Source organism: Solanum lycopersicum, chromosome 10, assembly GCF_036512215.1.
Source record: "Solanum lycopersicum chromosome 10, SLM_r2.1".
Taxonomy (NCBI): domain Eukaryota; kingdom Viridiplantae; phylum Streptophyta; class Magnoliopsida; order Solanales; family Solanaceae; genus Solanum; species Solanum lycopersicum.
In genome coordinates this window covers 58,306,304-58,322,086 of record NC_090809.1, presented here as the reverse complement: position 1 = coordinate 58,322,086, position 15,783 = coordinate 58,306,304, and the positions used below count along the sequence as shown (strand labels likewise).

At 34.8% G+C, this 15,783-nt stretch overlaps 2 protein-coding genes across 3 annotated transcripts; both read right to left on the bottom strand.

Annotated features, from left to right (window-relative positions):
- Positions 1–1,611: 1,611 nt before the first annotated feature.
- Positions 1,612–5,949, bottom strand: LOC101267571 (uncharacterized). 2 transcript variants are annotated; one of them, XM_069290436.1, is made up of 11 exons: positions 5,602–5,949; positions 5,197–5,309; positions 4,920–5,101; positions 4,071–4,601; positions 3,902–3,979; positions 3,383–3,533; positions 3,221–3,283; positions 2,935–3,134; positions 2,724–2,800; positions 1,993–2,180; positions 1,612–1,900 (listed from the first exon to the last, which is right to left on the bottom strand). In XM_069290436.1, coding segments are annotated over exons 1-11 (1,590 nt in total). In that variant the 5' UTR covers positions 5,604–5,949; the 3' UTR covers positions 1,612–1,895. The 2 variants fall into 2 exon arrangements, with proteins under 2 accessions (XP_069146537.1, XP_069146536.1); XM_069290435.1 differs by having other exon boundaries at positions 3,221–3,533; positions 5,602–5,946.
- Positions 5,950–11,541: 5,592 nt separating this feature from the next.
- LOC101244331 (probable protein phosphatase 2C 65) lies at positions 11,542–15,404 on the bottom strand. The gene is made up of 5 exons (XM_004249012.5): positions 14,830–15,404; positions 13,842–14,138; positions 13,618–13,735; positions 12,995–13,218; positions 11,542–12,394 (listed from the first exon to the last, which is right to left on the bottom strand). The coding sequence occupies exons 1-5, from the start codon at positions 15,082–15,084 to the stop codon at positions 11,978–11,980; spliced, it is 1,311 nt and encodes a 436-aa protein (XP_004249060.1). The 5' UTR covers positions 15,085–15,404; the 3' UTR covers positions 11,542–11,977.
- Between the last annotated feature and the right edge of the window lie 379 nt (positions 15,405–15,783).

Genomic DNA, 15,783 nt, shown 5'->3' with positions numbered 1-15,783 from the left:
GTCAACATTCATGGTTGACGTCATTGTAGAAAGTTGAAAGAAAAAGTTACGTGAGTTGATACAGAGGAAAGGAGAAAGTGTAGAAGGATTTCTTCATCACTTCTCTTTTTTGCTCTCAACAGATCACATTGTTGATTTTTTCCAATTTTTTGTTTTTTACATACATATGGGTTCTGGTCCATCGTTTGATATTGTTCTTACCCAATAAAATTCACAAACGGAAGATCTCATCCTTTGTGTTTGTGATTCAAAACCGATGAAGGATGCATTGCAAGTTCTAAATTACCCATCGACAAAGAATTTTTTTTTTTTAAAAAAAAAAAAGGAAAGTAGAATATGTTACTAAACAATCTTCTCTACCCAAGGTTTATATTTTCAATATATCTAATTGATTTTGATTCACAATTTAATGTATAATGCCTTTGTTTCAACACCACGCTATCCAAGGCTCATATTTTTAATGTACCTAGTTGATTTTGATTCATAAATTTATGTCTAATGTCTTTGTTTCAACTTTATGATACATTAAATTAGAATTTGTTAGCAGTGTTTTAAAAGTAGGGGTGTGAGGCGAGGCGTTTTATACCGTGTGGGGCGAAGCGTAAGCCTCGAGACACGGGGCGTAAGTCCCATGGATCTACGGGCGTAGCCTCATGTATATTCAATTTTATAGTTTTATTACTAATAAAATAAGCAAAAGTAAATCTTTCAATGATTTATGATTTTTATTTGAGATAAGTATTTATAATCAATAATGAAGAAAATAATATTATAATAATTATTTGAGAAATATATTACACCAATAATAGAAATATGATTTAAAGCAAAACCAATTAAAAAATAAATTAAAAAACACCCGGACGTACGTTCTTACACCAGAACTTATGCCTCAAATTTTAGGACTTACACCTTATGGATCTACGTTTTTAATTTAGGCTCCAGAGCGTTTTTGGTATGCCCCATGAGACTCGCCTTGGGACTCATTTTTGATAACATTGTTTGTTAGTGTTATAACTGATCTAATACATCACTGTTAAAATAGCTTTCGTTGTTATGCAATGTATCATGTTCATATTTACTTTATCGGTACAAAACCCTAATTTTGTTGAATTTTCAATTAGTGTTTATCATGTTCAATATAAATGTAATTGATACATAAATATTATCACTACCGAATGTATCATTTATATGTATCAAGTTCTATGATGTATCTTTAACCGTATTTCATTACAGTAGTTTACTACTAGACACCTTATGTTCAGAGTTCAAAATCATGTCTATATGTGTCTATTTGTATGTTGTGTTGTGAAGAGAGACACCAATTTAGATCTTTTCATCAAGGTTCATGACACCACGATGGCTCATGCAAACTCCGAGTTTCTAAAATCAGCATTGATACAATGGTACATATATATCGTTCAACATTTTGGGAGCTTTTTTACGTTTGATGTTCTGTGATTATAAGCAGATAGAAATGATCATCAAAAACCTCCTAAAACTCAATGCCATACCCTGATTTTATGATAGACAACAAGTTTACTGATGAAAAAACAATAAAGTATTGTGAACAAGTTTTGCCTCAGAAAGATGCGGCAGGGACAGTACTACTACAAAGCTATACCATGCATTGACTATAAGCTTGACCATTTTCTGTTTTCTTATACAAAGAAAAGTTCACGGAATGTTTAAAATGCTTTCAAGCATTAAGTCTATTCATTAGAGCAAAACAACAGATATTTGTTAGTCTATTCATTAGAGCAAAACAACAGATATTGAACAAAGGGTGCCCATAAGAAGAGAGAGCTTGAGTACTTAAGAATGCAGATTTCAATCTTCCTCCAAAACTATAGCAGAGGACAAGCACCTTTTCCTAACCTGTGCCTTCCTTGGAACATTCAATCTGCAATCACAAAGAGGAGTATTGATAAATGGAACCACATATGTAATGGAAGCTACACATAGCAAGACAATAATATAAATAATATTATGTACCCGTGTCTAGTACTTCATTATCAGATTGAGCCCCTCCAATGACATAAATGGATTCCTTTAGAGCAGCAGCAGTCACATAACCCCTTGAGTAGTTCATTGGTTCCCCAATCATCCATGTTCCCTGATGGGGATCATATATCTCAATGCTTGACATCATTTGAGACCCATCAGAGCCACCAAGTGCATATCTAAAGAGCAACCATGAAAAAGTGAATAACAAGAAGAAAAATGGGACAGGTCATGGACCATTCCTCCCTCGCCCCTCCCCCCCCCCCCCCAAGTGATTCTTCAGACAATACACATCTCCTACTCTCGAAGACATAACACAGGACCAAAGATATAGAATCCAAAGAAGCAAGAAGAGGCCAACATACAACTTTCCCCCCAAAGGAACCAACGCGTGAGATGGTCTTTTTGTGCTCATACTCTCAATTTTTGTCCAAGCATGTTGTCTGGGGTCAAACCTTTCAGCAGTCCTGAGGTGATAGTAAGAAATATGCTACAGGAGAAACACAGCAGAAAACTGAAAAACAAGACTCAACTACTCTTCCGATTCAATGAAATAAAAGAAGTTGCAGATTTCTATCAGAACAACTTTAGCACTAAAAAAGACCGCGGTTTGGAAAACTACAAGCAACTCTCATTTCTCAGATAATGAAGCCCAAATGTCAAGCTCATTTGGGGCATACACTATAAAGAAATTAGAAAACAGCAATTTAGTAATAACTTACGCCAAATATTTGTCTCCATCAAATCCACCAACAGCATATAATGCACCATTGAGTTCTGTTGCTGCATGAGAAAATTGCTGCATGAATGGTAGACAATCATGTCAGAGGAGATAATATGAGCACTTTGAACAAGTAAGTCTAAAGTTGTTCATATGCTTTTTGTCCCTTTCAAAATATCACTATCGAAGTATAAGCAAGGAATATAATTAACCTTCTGCCACATGGATCGTGAAGGAATCCATCGACCTACTTGAGGATCATGCATTTCAACTTGTGCAAAGTATTCAGTCCCATTTCCACCACCCATTGTAAATATCTTGTCCTTCAAAGTAGCTCCAGATAAGTTATTGTTTCTCTTTTTCAAATGAGGATGCAGAGTCCACATATCATTGGCTGGGTTATACGATGCAACTTCACAAGAATCGAGTGGCATTAGTATCAGCAACTAAAGAGAAAGGGGGAGGAAGGTATGTGAAGGCAGGGACTACTGGCATTACCTGTATCGTCCCACAATTTCTCAAATTTTCCACCAAATACATAAACTTCTCTACTCAGATTTGCTATTGCAAAATACGACCAAAATGAAGTCATTGGTTTAAGTGGCTTTAAAACATCACTCAAAAGTGAGTACAAGTCCAAGGCCGATAGCCAGTTATTACCATCTGATCCTCCAGCTAGGATGATTGACTCATCACGCAATATATCATCTGACTCAACCACATTTTCACTATCATGTGTACAAGTAGGATTTATGGACTCCAACATCAAACATCTACCTTTTAGCAGGTTAATTTCTTCTTGTGCATTAGCCTGAATTCCATGTGAAGACAAGGAAATTAAAAAGGGGATAATTATTGAAATCCTTGAAATCGGCGTAAGAATACCATTATCAACTATCACTGATGTTCAACTCTTTGTATAGTAAATAGCAACTAATGTTCAATAATACTTTTCCCTGTCAGGTTACATATCCGAAATTATATGATAGTGATCTTATTATTTCCTTTTTTAGCAATCATACTAGCATTTTTTTGGTATATCATCTTGAAAATCTATAGCTTATTATCATGATTTCATCTACTTTAAAAGAAGAAGCAGAATCTCAAGCTCCTTAAGTGGTTTTAGCATAGAATATATATGTCACCATACGACCAAGATTATACAGAGATAAGGTTTACCAGCTTCTTCTCCAGGCCAGTCACTTTTTGGGTGTGCTGTTCCTTAAACGCATTCAGTTCTTTCACTTCTTTCAGCAGCTGCAACAACAGAGATATTGAAGTCATATAAGAACATCTAGAGAAAAAATGGTTGACGAAAATTTGCACGTATTACAAGAAGATGATGAACCTGAGCTACAAAAGGAGGATAACCAGCCAAGTCACAATCGCCTTCTTCATTCTTCTCTTCTCCAGGAGGCTGTGGTTCCACAAAACCTGCTTGATCAATGCTTACATCATTATAACTTATCCTTTCATTGGTGTTTTCCTCTGCATGCCTGTTTCTGGAGAGCGCTGAGCGTTCACGATTAAGAGCTATTTCTTTAAGTTTCATATATATAAAATTCTTCTCATCCAATGCAGCTTGAGAATCAATGGAACTGGATGGCTTATTTTTCAAGTTTTGTGGTTCAGAACATCTATTTTCTACTATCTTGTTATTTGCAGGTGAAGTTTGGATTATACTTCTCCGGAGTGCTGAATAATGTGTGGTGCTACTCGGAGCATATGCAAGAGATGAAAGTTGTGAGATCAATTTACTAGATTGAGTAAGATCTAGCTCAAACCAGAAATGATGCTGCTCAAAATAGTTATCCTTAATTATTGGTCTAAACATATCTTCTGGCAGTGGTACACAATGCAGACGGACACGTATCTGAACCTTCAAAAGAAAAAGTGAAGTTTTAGTATAATAATCCTTTCTATAATATAACACCAACGTGTTCGTTGACTGATTCAAAAATATAATGCTGTTAGTGGCAGTACTTTTAGTTATGTTTCCTGTTTACTAGAATAATCTGTAGGTTTGTTTCTTTCCAAGTTCTATTTACAGACTTTTAGCGTTGTCTTCTGAAGTAATAGAAAAAGATCAAGTTTCTCTCTGTTAACATCTTATTCGAGTAGCCGTTCATATCTTTTGCCAACAAGGCATGCATCAACATAAGCAGATAAAGCCAAAAAGAAAACAATGCTATGAAACCTGTGCAGGAAATCGTGTTCTTTCATCACCATCTTTTTTCCAAGCATATGGATTGATTTGCATTTGACCAGAGCTTGCAGCCTCAAAGATTCCGTGGAGCTTCTTATCGTTGTAGTTGAACAAGAACACTGGCAAACCAGGATTTACATTTTTCACATATATAAAGTGTGCGCTAGGCAAACCTGTCAAACATTTTAAAATGTATATAATTAACAACGAGCCATTGTCCTAATTTTTTTTTTATCGAAGGACAATATATTAGGGCCGAATATCTGACCTACTAGTTGCTTTTCGAGACACTCTCTTATTGTATCATTGGTACACCCAAATATAACACCGCCTAGTTGATCTCTTGGCAGATTTCTAAAGGTTCGTTTCTTTTCCCACATCCTGAAAAATCCATATGGACAGAACTAAATCATCAGGAACTGTAAAATGAAAAATCGAGCTACTACTACAATCAAGCTAGACAAAGCACAGGAATTAAACAGTCAAAACAATAAGTACGAACGAGACCTCACATATAAATCCAACAAAGCATGTCCAAATTCACATCAACAACTAAATGCATATGATACAGATAGAAATGAATCAAAATCCGAAGACTTAAACACCAAAATCAAACAAGGAAAAAACTTTCACATAGACTAAAATTGCTCAGTAAAAAGTACAGAGGAATCACATCAAATGCTTAAATCCAAGGATTTATAACATAGCAAGACAGTCACAGTAGCAAAAATCGACGTAATGTATGATTTCCTTGCTCAACAAGAGAGTATTGTTGCTACCAAATTATGATCAGACAGTTATCTGAACAAAATATACTTATAAAAATCGAAGTTCAATTGCATCGAAAGCGAATTTACAATGAGAACTGGAGAAGAAAAGGAAAATTTACCTGAGAGTTTTCACTTTTAACTAAAAGAGGCGCGAAATTGCACTCCCAAGTACTTAATGGAACAAACTAACACACTCAACTGACCAACTGTACCCTCTTTTTTTTTTTTTTTAAGTTTCTTATGTGATATTTCATTTATTTTGAAAATATCCTAAAATATTCTACGATTATATTTCGCATTTTGATATTATATGGAATTCACTTTTAAGAATTCAAATTTATTTGATTATTTTAAATTTCAAAATTTAAATAATTTTTCTTTTTATTTAATTGCGAATACTTTCTATACCGAACACACCCTAAAACTAAATAAATAGTCAAAGTTTCAAATTTGAGTTCATGGTGAATTCAGTTAGATCAATTAGCTATGATATGGTAAGTGAACATATGATATGACACGGGATTTTTAGGATGGACATTCGATACTTGGTTCGGTATTTCTAGAATTCAATTTTAATAATTAAAACTATAATTAGCTCCATAGGTAACATCTTAACAACGTCCACGAAAATGGGCAAAATGGGCTTTACCTGCTTCTGGTTAGTTTGACCTTGAAAATGAGTCGTTTTGGCTATCAGGGTCAACTGGCTCCATAGCTAACGTCTTAACGGACACCCACATAAAATTTGGGCAAAACGGACGTCGTAATTCTGGATCACCAAAATTTCATGAACTATAGCACACGAAAATCGGTAAAATGAGGGGTTTACCTGCTCCGGAGCTCGTTTGACTTTCAAAATAGGTCGTTTTAGACGTCAGGGTCAACTAGCTCCATAACTAACGTCTTAACAGACATCCACAAAAAATTTAGGCAAAAAAGATATCGAAATTCTGGATGACAAAAAAAAATCATGTATTATAGCACACAAAAATCGATAAAATAAGGGGGTTACCTGCTGCGGAGATCATTTGATATTCAAAATGGGCAGTTTTTGCCGTTGGGGCCAACTGGTTCCGTAGATAACGTCTTAACGGACCTCCACAAAAAATTTGGGCAAAAATGACATTGAAATTTCGAATCACCAAAAACCTGTGGACTATTATACACGAAAATTGACAAAATAGGATTTACCTAATTTGGGGCTCATTTGACCTTGATAATGCACCATTTTGACCATCAGGGTCAACTGGCTCGATAACTAACATCTAAACAGACGTCCACAAAAATTTGGGCAAAAAAGACGTCGTAATTCTAGATCACCAAAATCCATGGATTATATATACCATACAAAAATTGGCAAAATGTAGGATTTACCTGCTCCGGGGCTTATTTGAACTTAAATGGATCATTTTGGCTGTCATGACCAACTGGCTTCATAACTAACGTCTTAACAAATGTCCACAAAAATTTGGGCAAAAAAGACATCAAAATTCTTAATCACCAAAAAAATTGTGGACGAAGCACACGAAAATTGGTAAAACAGGGGTCTAACTACTATAAAACTCGTTTGACCTTCAAAATAGATCATTTTGGCCATCAGGGTCAAATGGCCCATAGATAATGTCTTGACTGACGTTCACGAAAAATATGAGCAAAAATAACGTCAGAATTTTGGATCACCAAAAATATATAGACTATAGTACAAGAAAATTGGTAAGACGGAGTTTACCTATTTCGGGGCTCGTTTGACATTGAAAATGGGATGTTTTAGCCGTCAGGGAAAACTATCTTCATAGCTAACATCGTAAAGGACGTCCACAAAAAATTTGGGGAAAAAAAGTCAGAATTCTGGATCACTAAAAAAGATCATGGACTATAGTACACAAAAATCGATAAAATTAGGGGTTTACTTGCTTTGAAGCTCGTTTGCCATTCAAAATGGGTTGTTTTGGCCGTCAGGACCACCTGGCTCAATAGATAACGTCTTAATAGACATTCACAAAAAATTTCGGCAAAATAGATGTCACAATTCTGAATCATAAAAAATACATGAAATATACAGTACATGAAAATCAGTAAAAATGGAATTTACCTGCTTCGCGGCTCGTTTGACCTTTAAAATGAGTTGTTTTTACTGTCAAAGCAATTGGATCAATAGCTAACGTCTTAACGGACGTCCATGAAATGTTTTGGCAAAAAAATACCGAAATTCTGAATCACCAAAAATTCATTGACTGTAACACACAAAAATCGATAAAATTGAGGGTTAACCTGCTTCGGGGCTCGTTTGACATCTAAAATGAGCCATTTTGGCTGTTAGATCCAACTGGATCCATAACTAATGTCTTAACAGACGTCTACGAAAAAATTGAGCAAAAAGAACGCCAGAATTCTAGATCACCAAAAAACCATGGACTATAATGCATAGTATAATAAAGAGTTTACATGCTCTAGGACTCGTTTGATCATCATTATGGGTAATTTTGACTGTCAGAACCAACTGGATCCATAACTAACGTCTTAGCGGATGTCCAAAAAAATTGGGCAAAAAAGACGTCTAAACTCTAAATCACCAAAAATGATTGTTGACTTTGAACACGAAAATCGATAAATAATGATTTACCTTAAATGAGGCTTGTTTGACCTTCTAAATGGGTCGTTTTAGCCATCAAGACTAACTGGATCAATAGACAATGTCTTAACGGACGTCAACGAAAAATTTGGACAAAAATGATGTCAAAATTCTAGATAACCAAAATTTGACGAACTTTAGTACACAAAAATCAGGAAAATGGGGTTTACTTATTTTGGACCTTGTTTGACCTTGAAAATAGGCCATTCTGGTTGTCGGGGTCAACTGACTACATGGTTAACGTCTTAACAGACGTTCACGAAATATTTGGGCAAAAAAACGTCAGAATGCTGGATCACCAAAAATCCATATACTATATCACATGAAAATTGACAAAATGAGGGGGTTTATCTGCTCCTAGGTTCGTTGACCTTTCAAAATAGGTTGTGTGGCCATCAGGGCCTACTGCTCTATAAATAACGTCTTAATGGACGTCTCCAAAAATTTGGACAAAAAAGACGTCAGAATTTTGATCACCAAAAAAGATCGTGGACTATAGCACAAGAAAATCAACAAATTGATGGGCTTACCTGCTCCGGGCTCGTTTGACCTTCAAAATGGGTCGTCTCGCCCGCCTGGGCCAACTAGCTCCATAAATAACGTCTTAACGGACGTCTACAAAAAATTTGGATAAAAATAATATTGAATTCGGGATCACCAAAAATTCATAGACTAGTACATGAAAATTGGCAAAATAGGGTTTACCTACTTCGGGCTCGTTTGACCTCGAAAATGGATTGTATTGGCTGTGAGGGATAACTGGCTCCATAACTAACGTCTTAATGACCGTCTATAAAAAAGTTGGCGACGTCGAAATTCTGGATCACCAAAAATTGATAGATCATAGCACACTAAAATTAAAAAAAATGGGGAATTTACGTGCTACGAGACTCGTTTGACCTTCAAAATGGATCGTTTTGGCTGTCAGGACCAACTAGATCTATAGATACGTCTTAACTGACGTTAAAAAAATTGGATAAATAAGACGTCAGAATTCTTGATCTCAAAAAAAATATTATGGACTATAGCACATGAAAATCGGCAAAATAAGAGATTTTCCTGCTCTGTGCTCGTTTGAGCTTCAAATAGATTTGTTTTGTCCATCAGGGCCAGCTGGCTCCATATATAACGTTATAACAGATGTCTACGAATAATTTAGGCAAAAATGGTGTCGGAGTGGATCACCAAAAATTCATATAGTAATAGGGGGATTTACCTGCTCAAGGGCTCGTTTGACTTCAAAATGGATGGTGTGTCCGTTTTGGACAAATAAGTCAATAGCTAACGTCTTAACGGATGTCCATAAAAAATTTGAACAAGAAAGACGTTGGAATTCTAGATCACCAAAAAAGACCGTGGGCTATAAAACACGAAAATCGGTAAAATGAAGGGTTTACCTACTCCGGGGCTCATTTGACCTTTTGAATGAGCCATTTTGGCTGTCAGGGTCAACTGGCTCCATCGATAACGTCTTAACAGACATCCACAAAAAAATTGGACAAAAATGATGTCGAAAATCTAAATCACCAAAAATTCATGCACTGTAGTATATGAAAATCGGCAAGATGGGGTTTACCAGCTTCGGGGCTTGTTTGACAGTGAAAATTGGTCGTTTTGATCGTTAGAGCCAACTGGATACATAGGTAACGTCTTAACGGACGACCACGAAAAATTTGGGCAAAAAAGTTATCGAAAATCTGGATCACCAAAAATCTATGGACTATAGCACACGAAAATCAATAAAATGGTGGATTTTCCTATTTTGTGGCTCGTTTGACCTTCAAAATGAGTCATTTTGATCGTGAGGGCCAACTGGATCCATAGCTAACGTCATAATGGACGTCCACGAAAAATTGAGCAAAAAAGACGTCGAAATTATGAATCACTAAAAAAGATCATGGACTATAAGACACGAAAATCGGCAAAATGAAGGGTTTACCTGCTTTGGGGCTCGTTTGACCTTCATAATGGATCATTTTGGCCGTCAGGGCTAACTGACTTCATAGATAACGTCTTAATGGACGTCCATAAAAAATTTGGACAAAAGATATTGGCGATAGATCAACGATGTGATTTTCAATTAATGAGATTCTCAACATTTCTGACCTAATTCATTATTGATGAAATTCAGCTCCCGGCCACGACAGAATGTGAATAAATATTTTCCTTTTAGATAAATCATCCAAACCTACATGATTTGAGGGGATAACAACACTTTTGATCGCGAAGTAATTGATAAATTCTCCTTTAAGTCCTTGTGATATATCGATGTATTTATTCTTTAATCAATTTAAATGAATGTTATTAATCCCTGTATGTAGAAAATAATGTAATATTTGACTATATATACGCACTATATTGTCGTTAAATATGACATAATGCATGGATAATTAAGTAGTTCCACAATTAATAATTATAGTATATTTGTGAATATTCACAAATAATGGATTTAAAGTGCACAATTCAGTATTCACATTGAAGGTTAAAATGTCGTTAGTGACATACTTTAGGGACTAAAAATCAAAATTTAGTAACAACCGAGGGATAAAAATACTGTTAATCCTAATGTGAGAGGTAAAAATTGTACTCTATGTGAAATATATCTTATTTTTTCATGTGTAAAATGGAACTATTTGACCATCTTGTAAAACGTTACGATATACCTTAACAAAATTACTTTTGAAAATTCAATGATCATTAGTAAATTCTTTTTATCTTTTTTACCTTTTTGGGGTTTCTCTTTTATTTTATAATATGCCTCTAGTTTTAGTTGTTTTTGGCAACTAAAAGAATAATCTTCAAAACCATAAAAATAAAAGAGAAATTTTTTTTGCTATATTATTGTAAAATATAGTGGAGATTAGAGAATGCAGATAGCATGAGAAATGTTCTTACAAGTGTACAATTTGAATAACTGATTTGGAGCTAACAAGGATGATGAGGGGAATGCATACATCACCGTGGAATATTTCTAGCTAAGATCGCGCTTTTTTAATTTCTAACTTTGACATTCTTCCTGAAAGATGGTTATAATTGTCGATGTATTAATTTTATTTTATTCGTATAGTAATATTTCACGGTTATTATAAGAAAAAGGTTTAATTTACATTTCAATTATAGGTGCAATCAATTTGTTATTAATATATGACATAGAGAAATAATAGAACAATATTGATCAATCAATCTATTAGCCATTGAAGAAAATGTAATGTTATGGAAACTACTTCACTAGTTACTTTAATATTAGTTGTGAATCTGAACATGATAGAATATACGAACACCAAGCACTAGCCTTACAAGGTCGGATTTGTGGGGATAAGTTTGTGAAGAAGCAAAAACTTATCCTCACCCTGACCAGAAGCGGCTAGGTTTCCTCATCTTTTAAACTTCCCCCGATCTTCGACCCGAACTGTTATCATGATTCATCACAATGTCTTGTTCCTTTCTAGTTAATTAGCTAGGTTATATAGCAAGTAGCAAATAACATTTTTCAACTCTTCAAGGTATCAATTCCTGATTTTGTCATCTTTTTTTTTTTTTACTACTATACAAACCAAAATACATACACGTATTTCATTCAAATTTGTAGCTTACAACTTCTTTTTTTCCTTTTCAATTTTACTCATTACTGCTTCATTACAATGGACTCAAAAATTCACTGTAGATTTTCTTCTGCTAAGGTAACGAGCATGCCTCGAAGAACTCTTTTTATGATCATCATAAAGTCCAGTTGCAACATTTGGATCTTTTTCTTCCTTGACTTGATAATTTAGCAGTGTATCAAGACCATCATCTATCTTGGAGTTTGGTGAGTAGTTTTTGCTGGTTGCTATCTCTGAGTAATTTAAGCTCAGCTCGGTTACTTCTGACAACGATTTCGTTAGCAGAGGCTTCTGGCGTTTCAAGAACAAACATACAACAGCACAATCATCTACCTTGGCACACGGGTACTTGTATTTCCAGGCTCGAACTGCATGATGCACCACGAGTCTTGCTGCAATAGATCGTTTCCTTGCTGAAGCTACTATCCGGATCACTTCATTGTTGCTTAAAACATCCCACAACTATACACCAAAAACAAGACAATGTGCATTAGCTGCCTTATTAAATCTTTTTACTCGAATTATATGCATTATGCAAAAAAAAAAAATGTTATGTTTTAAATATTAGACTATGACTACTATGAACTCATTTACTCTAAATTATAAATCTACCTCTAGTCCTCTATTGTTGGCAAAATGTGTAATCCGAAGCTTCCTCGTGAGACGTTGATGTCAATTCCATTTTGTCATTTGAAGGAGCAATTTAGTGATACTACTATAACTACAACCTCACACAATATGGGGTCGGCTATATGAATCATCACTGACCATTTGGCTCCATTTAAGCTCATCTTAGAACAAACAATGTGGAAATACTACTATAACTACAATCTTCAGCAAGGTGGAATCGGCATTATGAATCATCACTAACCATACCTCTCCATTTAAACTCATCTTAGACGTAGTAACGATCTAATGAACTAAGCTACACAAAGACATGTTACCCTCACAAATTTAGAAACGTCACATAGCAAGATTGTGTGGTCTTTTCTGCAAGTTCTAGCCAAAAATACTAGGATTTCAGGGGAATATTCAAGAAGTTTGAATTCTGGTATAGCTTACCCCGTCTGATGCCAAGACAATGAATTCATCCTTTTCAGTGAGCTTTCTGTAATATACTTCAGGTACCGAAATGAGACCAAAGTCTTTCAAACAAAAATCTCCGAAAGCTCTAGCCATGGCAAGACCAGGGCAATCTTGATCAGGCATCCATACTCTGTATATATTTGGTTCTTCCTCCATCGCCATTACTCTTCCTTCACAACTCTTGATTCTTTCATATTCAGCTGATGAAATGATTGCACAAATAGATTAACAAAACGAAACCAATCTTATTAACATAACTTTTGTAAACGGTTCACAACGTAAAGATATATTACACCATCAAGGATGACTGGTAACAACAGCTAACCAGGGGCAAATCTAGACTTATACAATACAGGTTCGACAGCACTCAGTAGCTTTGGTCCGAATTCTATATATGTAATAAGATATTTACTAATATGTACGAAAACTATATTGAGAACCGAGTTACTAACTCTTAGGTTATTGTCCTAGAATACAGAACCCATAAAGTCCGAATCATAGATCCTCCTCTACAACTAACTATCTATAGCAATTAAAATTTGGTAAAAAAATCTGCTATAACCAATTAGAATACATTGAGAATGTAAAAAAGCACCAACCTGGGAGGTTAGGTTTCAAGTCTACCGTGAGTTGCTTAGCAACAAGCTCATTTTTGTCATCCCTGGTGCAAATAATAGCTCGAGAATCTCCTAAATTTCCAACTATCAAATGTTCTCCCTGAAAATTCCGCAAATCTAGCCACCTTAGATTATAAACAAGAATATCAAAGAAACCATCGTTTCGTTTAACATATTAAAGTTCTTTCAAGTATGTTTTCTTTTACCTGTTTAACTAAAGTCACTGCAGTTGTTCCACTGCAATAACTTTCGATAGAACCATCACCTTCAAGTTCTTCATCCATTTCTTTAAAAGACATGATAAATTTATCTTTCCAAGCATCAAAGACTGGGTTGTTAGATTCATCATCCTTTTCAGCATCCCATCTATTGGCACTGATCACATTGGATGATGAAAGTTTAGAAGGTAACGTGTCTCTAACATAACGTGCCACCTTGTGGCCGGATGGTCCGTGTCCATCAAATACACCACAAAAGATCATACCTTTCTGTCCACCAAAATTCTGTAACAATAATATATAGCGTGTTACAATAGTATCAATCCCCTGCCTCCATTTTCACACAATAAACCATAACTTATGCTCTACGTAGCGAATTTTCAGTGTCCACTTAGAACATACAACATAAAACTACAACCCATAAGCAAGTTAAATGTCATAAGGATTTCAAGATGAATGATACCAGGGGCGGAGTTAAGGGGATTCAATAACTACTAAAACGTCAGAGCTCAGAGTCGAGCCCATGACCTAAAGTACTTTTCGGACCCCCTTTGCCACTACCATAAAAACCTTGCCTAGTATCAACTTTATTCAACTACCAATGTAAAATATAATTTGATAAAAGATTCAATCGACCACCCTTAGGCCAATGTATTGAATTGACTTTCTATATGAAATGAATTTAGGGATTATTCATCAAGCTACACTAAAGATTAATTGTCAGTACATAATATCAATAACAATATGCATCATACTATACTACTTTTCATCATAAAAATGATTTAATTTGCATCTATTAGGGTTACATTTGTTGAATTGAATATAGAATGATGGAGAAAAGGGTCTAAGAGATGTTAACCTCTTAGGGTGCGGTCCTTTCCTAGACCCTGTATGAACACGAGATGCTTCGTCCACCAGGTTGGCTTTAAGGGGCACCGTAATAATTTAATGTAAAGTAATGAGAAAGAAAGATTACCTCCCAAACAGTCATGGCATCTTGATTGATCCCTTTTTTACCTTGTTGACTATACATTGATACAAATTTAGAAAATCCACATAACCTTATATTAGCACCCAAATCTCCTCTTCCTACTATGCTTTGATAATCATCATCACCTTCTTTATGCTCCCCATTATTATTATTTTTCTCCTCAAAATAACTATGATGATTTTTATGATGATTCTTGCCTTCTAATTTGTGTCCCCTTTGACATGTACAACATGCACCCATCTCTTGACTTTAAATATATATAGAGAGAGCCTTGCAATTAGATCTTGTACTCTTGAGATTTGGAGATCAAATCCATAATTACATGTAATTATTAATCTTCCAAAGAAAAACTAATTTAGTAACTTAATTATGTTCCTCTTCTTAATTATAATGTGAGAGAATTTAGATATGGAGTATGTCTGATTCCTTATAAGGAAATCAGAAAAAAAGAAGAGGAAGAAGGTGATGAGCAAATCATGAATGTTGTCTCATGAGATAACATTCATGATTTGTGGGAAAAAAAACATGTACTAGTAATTAGTATTAGAGAGAATACAATAAATAAATTAGGTTTAAAAATAAACCTCATCTAATTAACCCATGCTAAGGTCTTGACTCTTTTTTTTTTTGGTTACACCATGCTATCCTTTGATTTTCTTCTATATAATATATAAATAATTATGTGCAAAGACATATCTAAGGACAATAAGTAAATAGATACATGATAATACGTAGAAATTCATAGAAAATTCAATATTTATTTTTTTTTTTTCTTATTATAACCCTTATATATATATATATATATATGAGAGAGAGTACCTTTTCAATCTATGTCAAACCCTTTTTCCATCTTGTAATTATACACAAGAAGCATTCCTCCATTTTCCGGTTCATTCAAATAAGTTGTGAGATCTTTTTTTTTTAGAAGATCGGAAAACA

What these genes read in the sequence shown, in the direction of transcription:
- LOC101244331 (XM_004249012.5), bottom strand. Translation starts at nt 15,084, where the DNA reads ATGGGTGCATGTTGTACATGTCAAAGGGGACACAAATTAGAAGGCAAG. An exon ending in CTTGAAACCTAACCTCCCAG is followed by an intron (nt 13,219 to 13,617) that starts GTTGGTGCTTTT and finishes TCATTTCATCAG; the next exon opens with CTGAATATGAAAGAATCAAG. An exon ending in TTGTCTTGGCATCAGACGGG is followed by an intron (nt 12,395 to 12,994) that starts GTAAGCTATACC and finishes TTTGGTGTATAG; the next exon opens with TTGTGGGATGTTTTAAGCAA.
- LOC101267571 (XM_069290435.1), bottom strand. An exon ending in GAAATTGTGGGACGATACAG is followed by an intron (nt 3,135 to 3,220) that starts GTAATGCCAGTA and finishes ATTCTTGTGAAG; the next exon opens with TTGCATCGTATAACCCAGCC. An exon ending in GATGGAGACAAATATTTGGC is followed by an intron (nt 2,181 to 2,723) that starts GTAAGTTATTAC and finishes GTTGCTCTTTAG; the next exon opens with ATATGCACTTGGTGGCTCTG.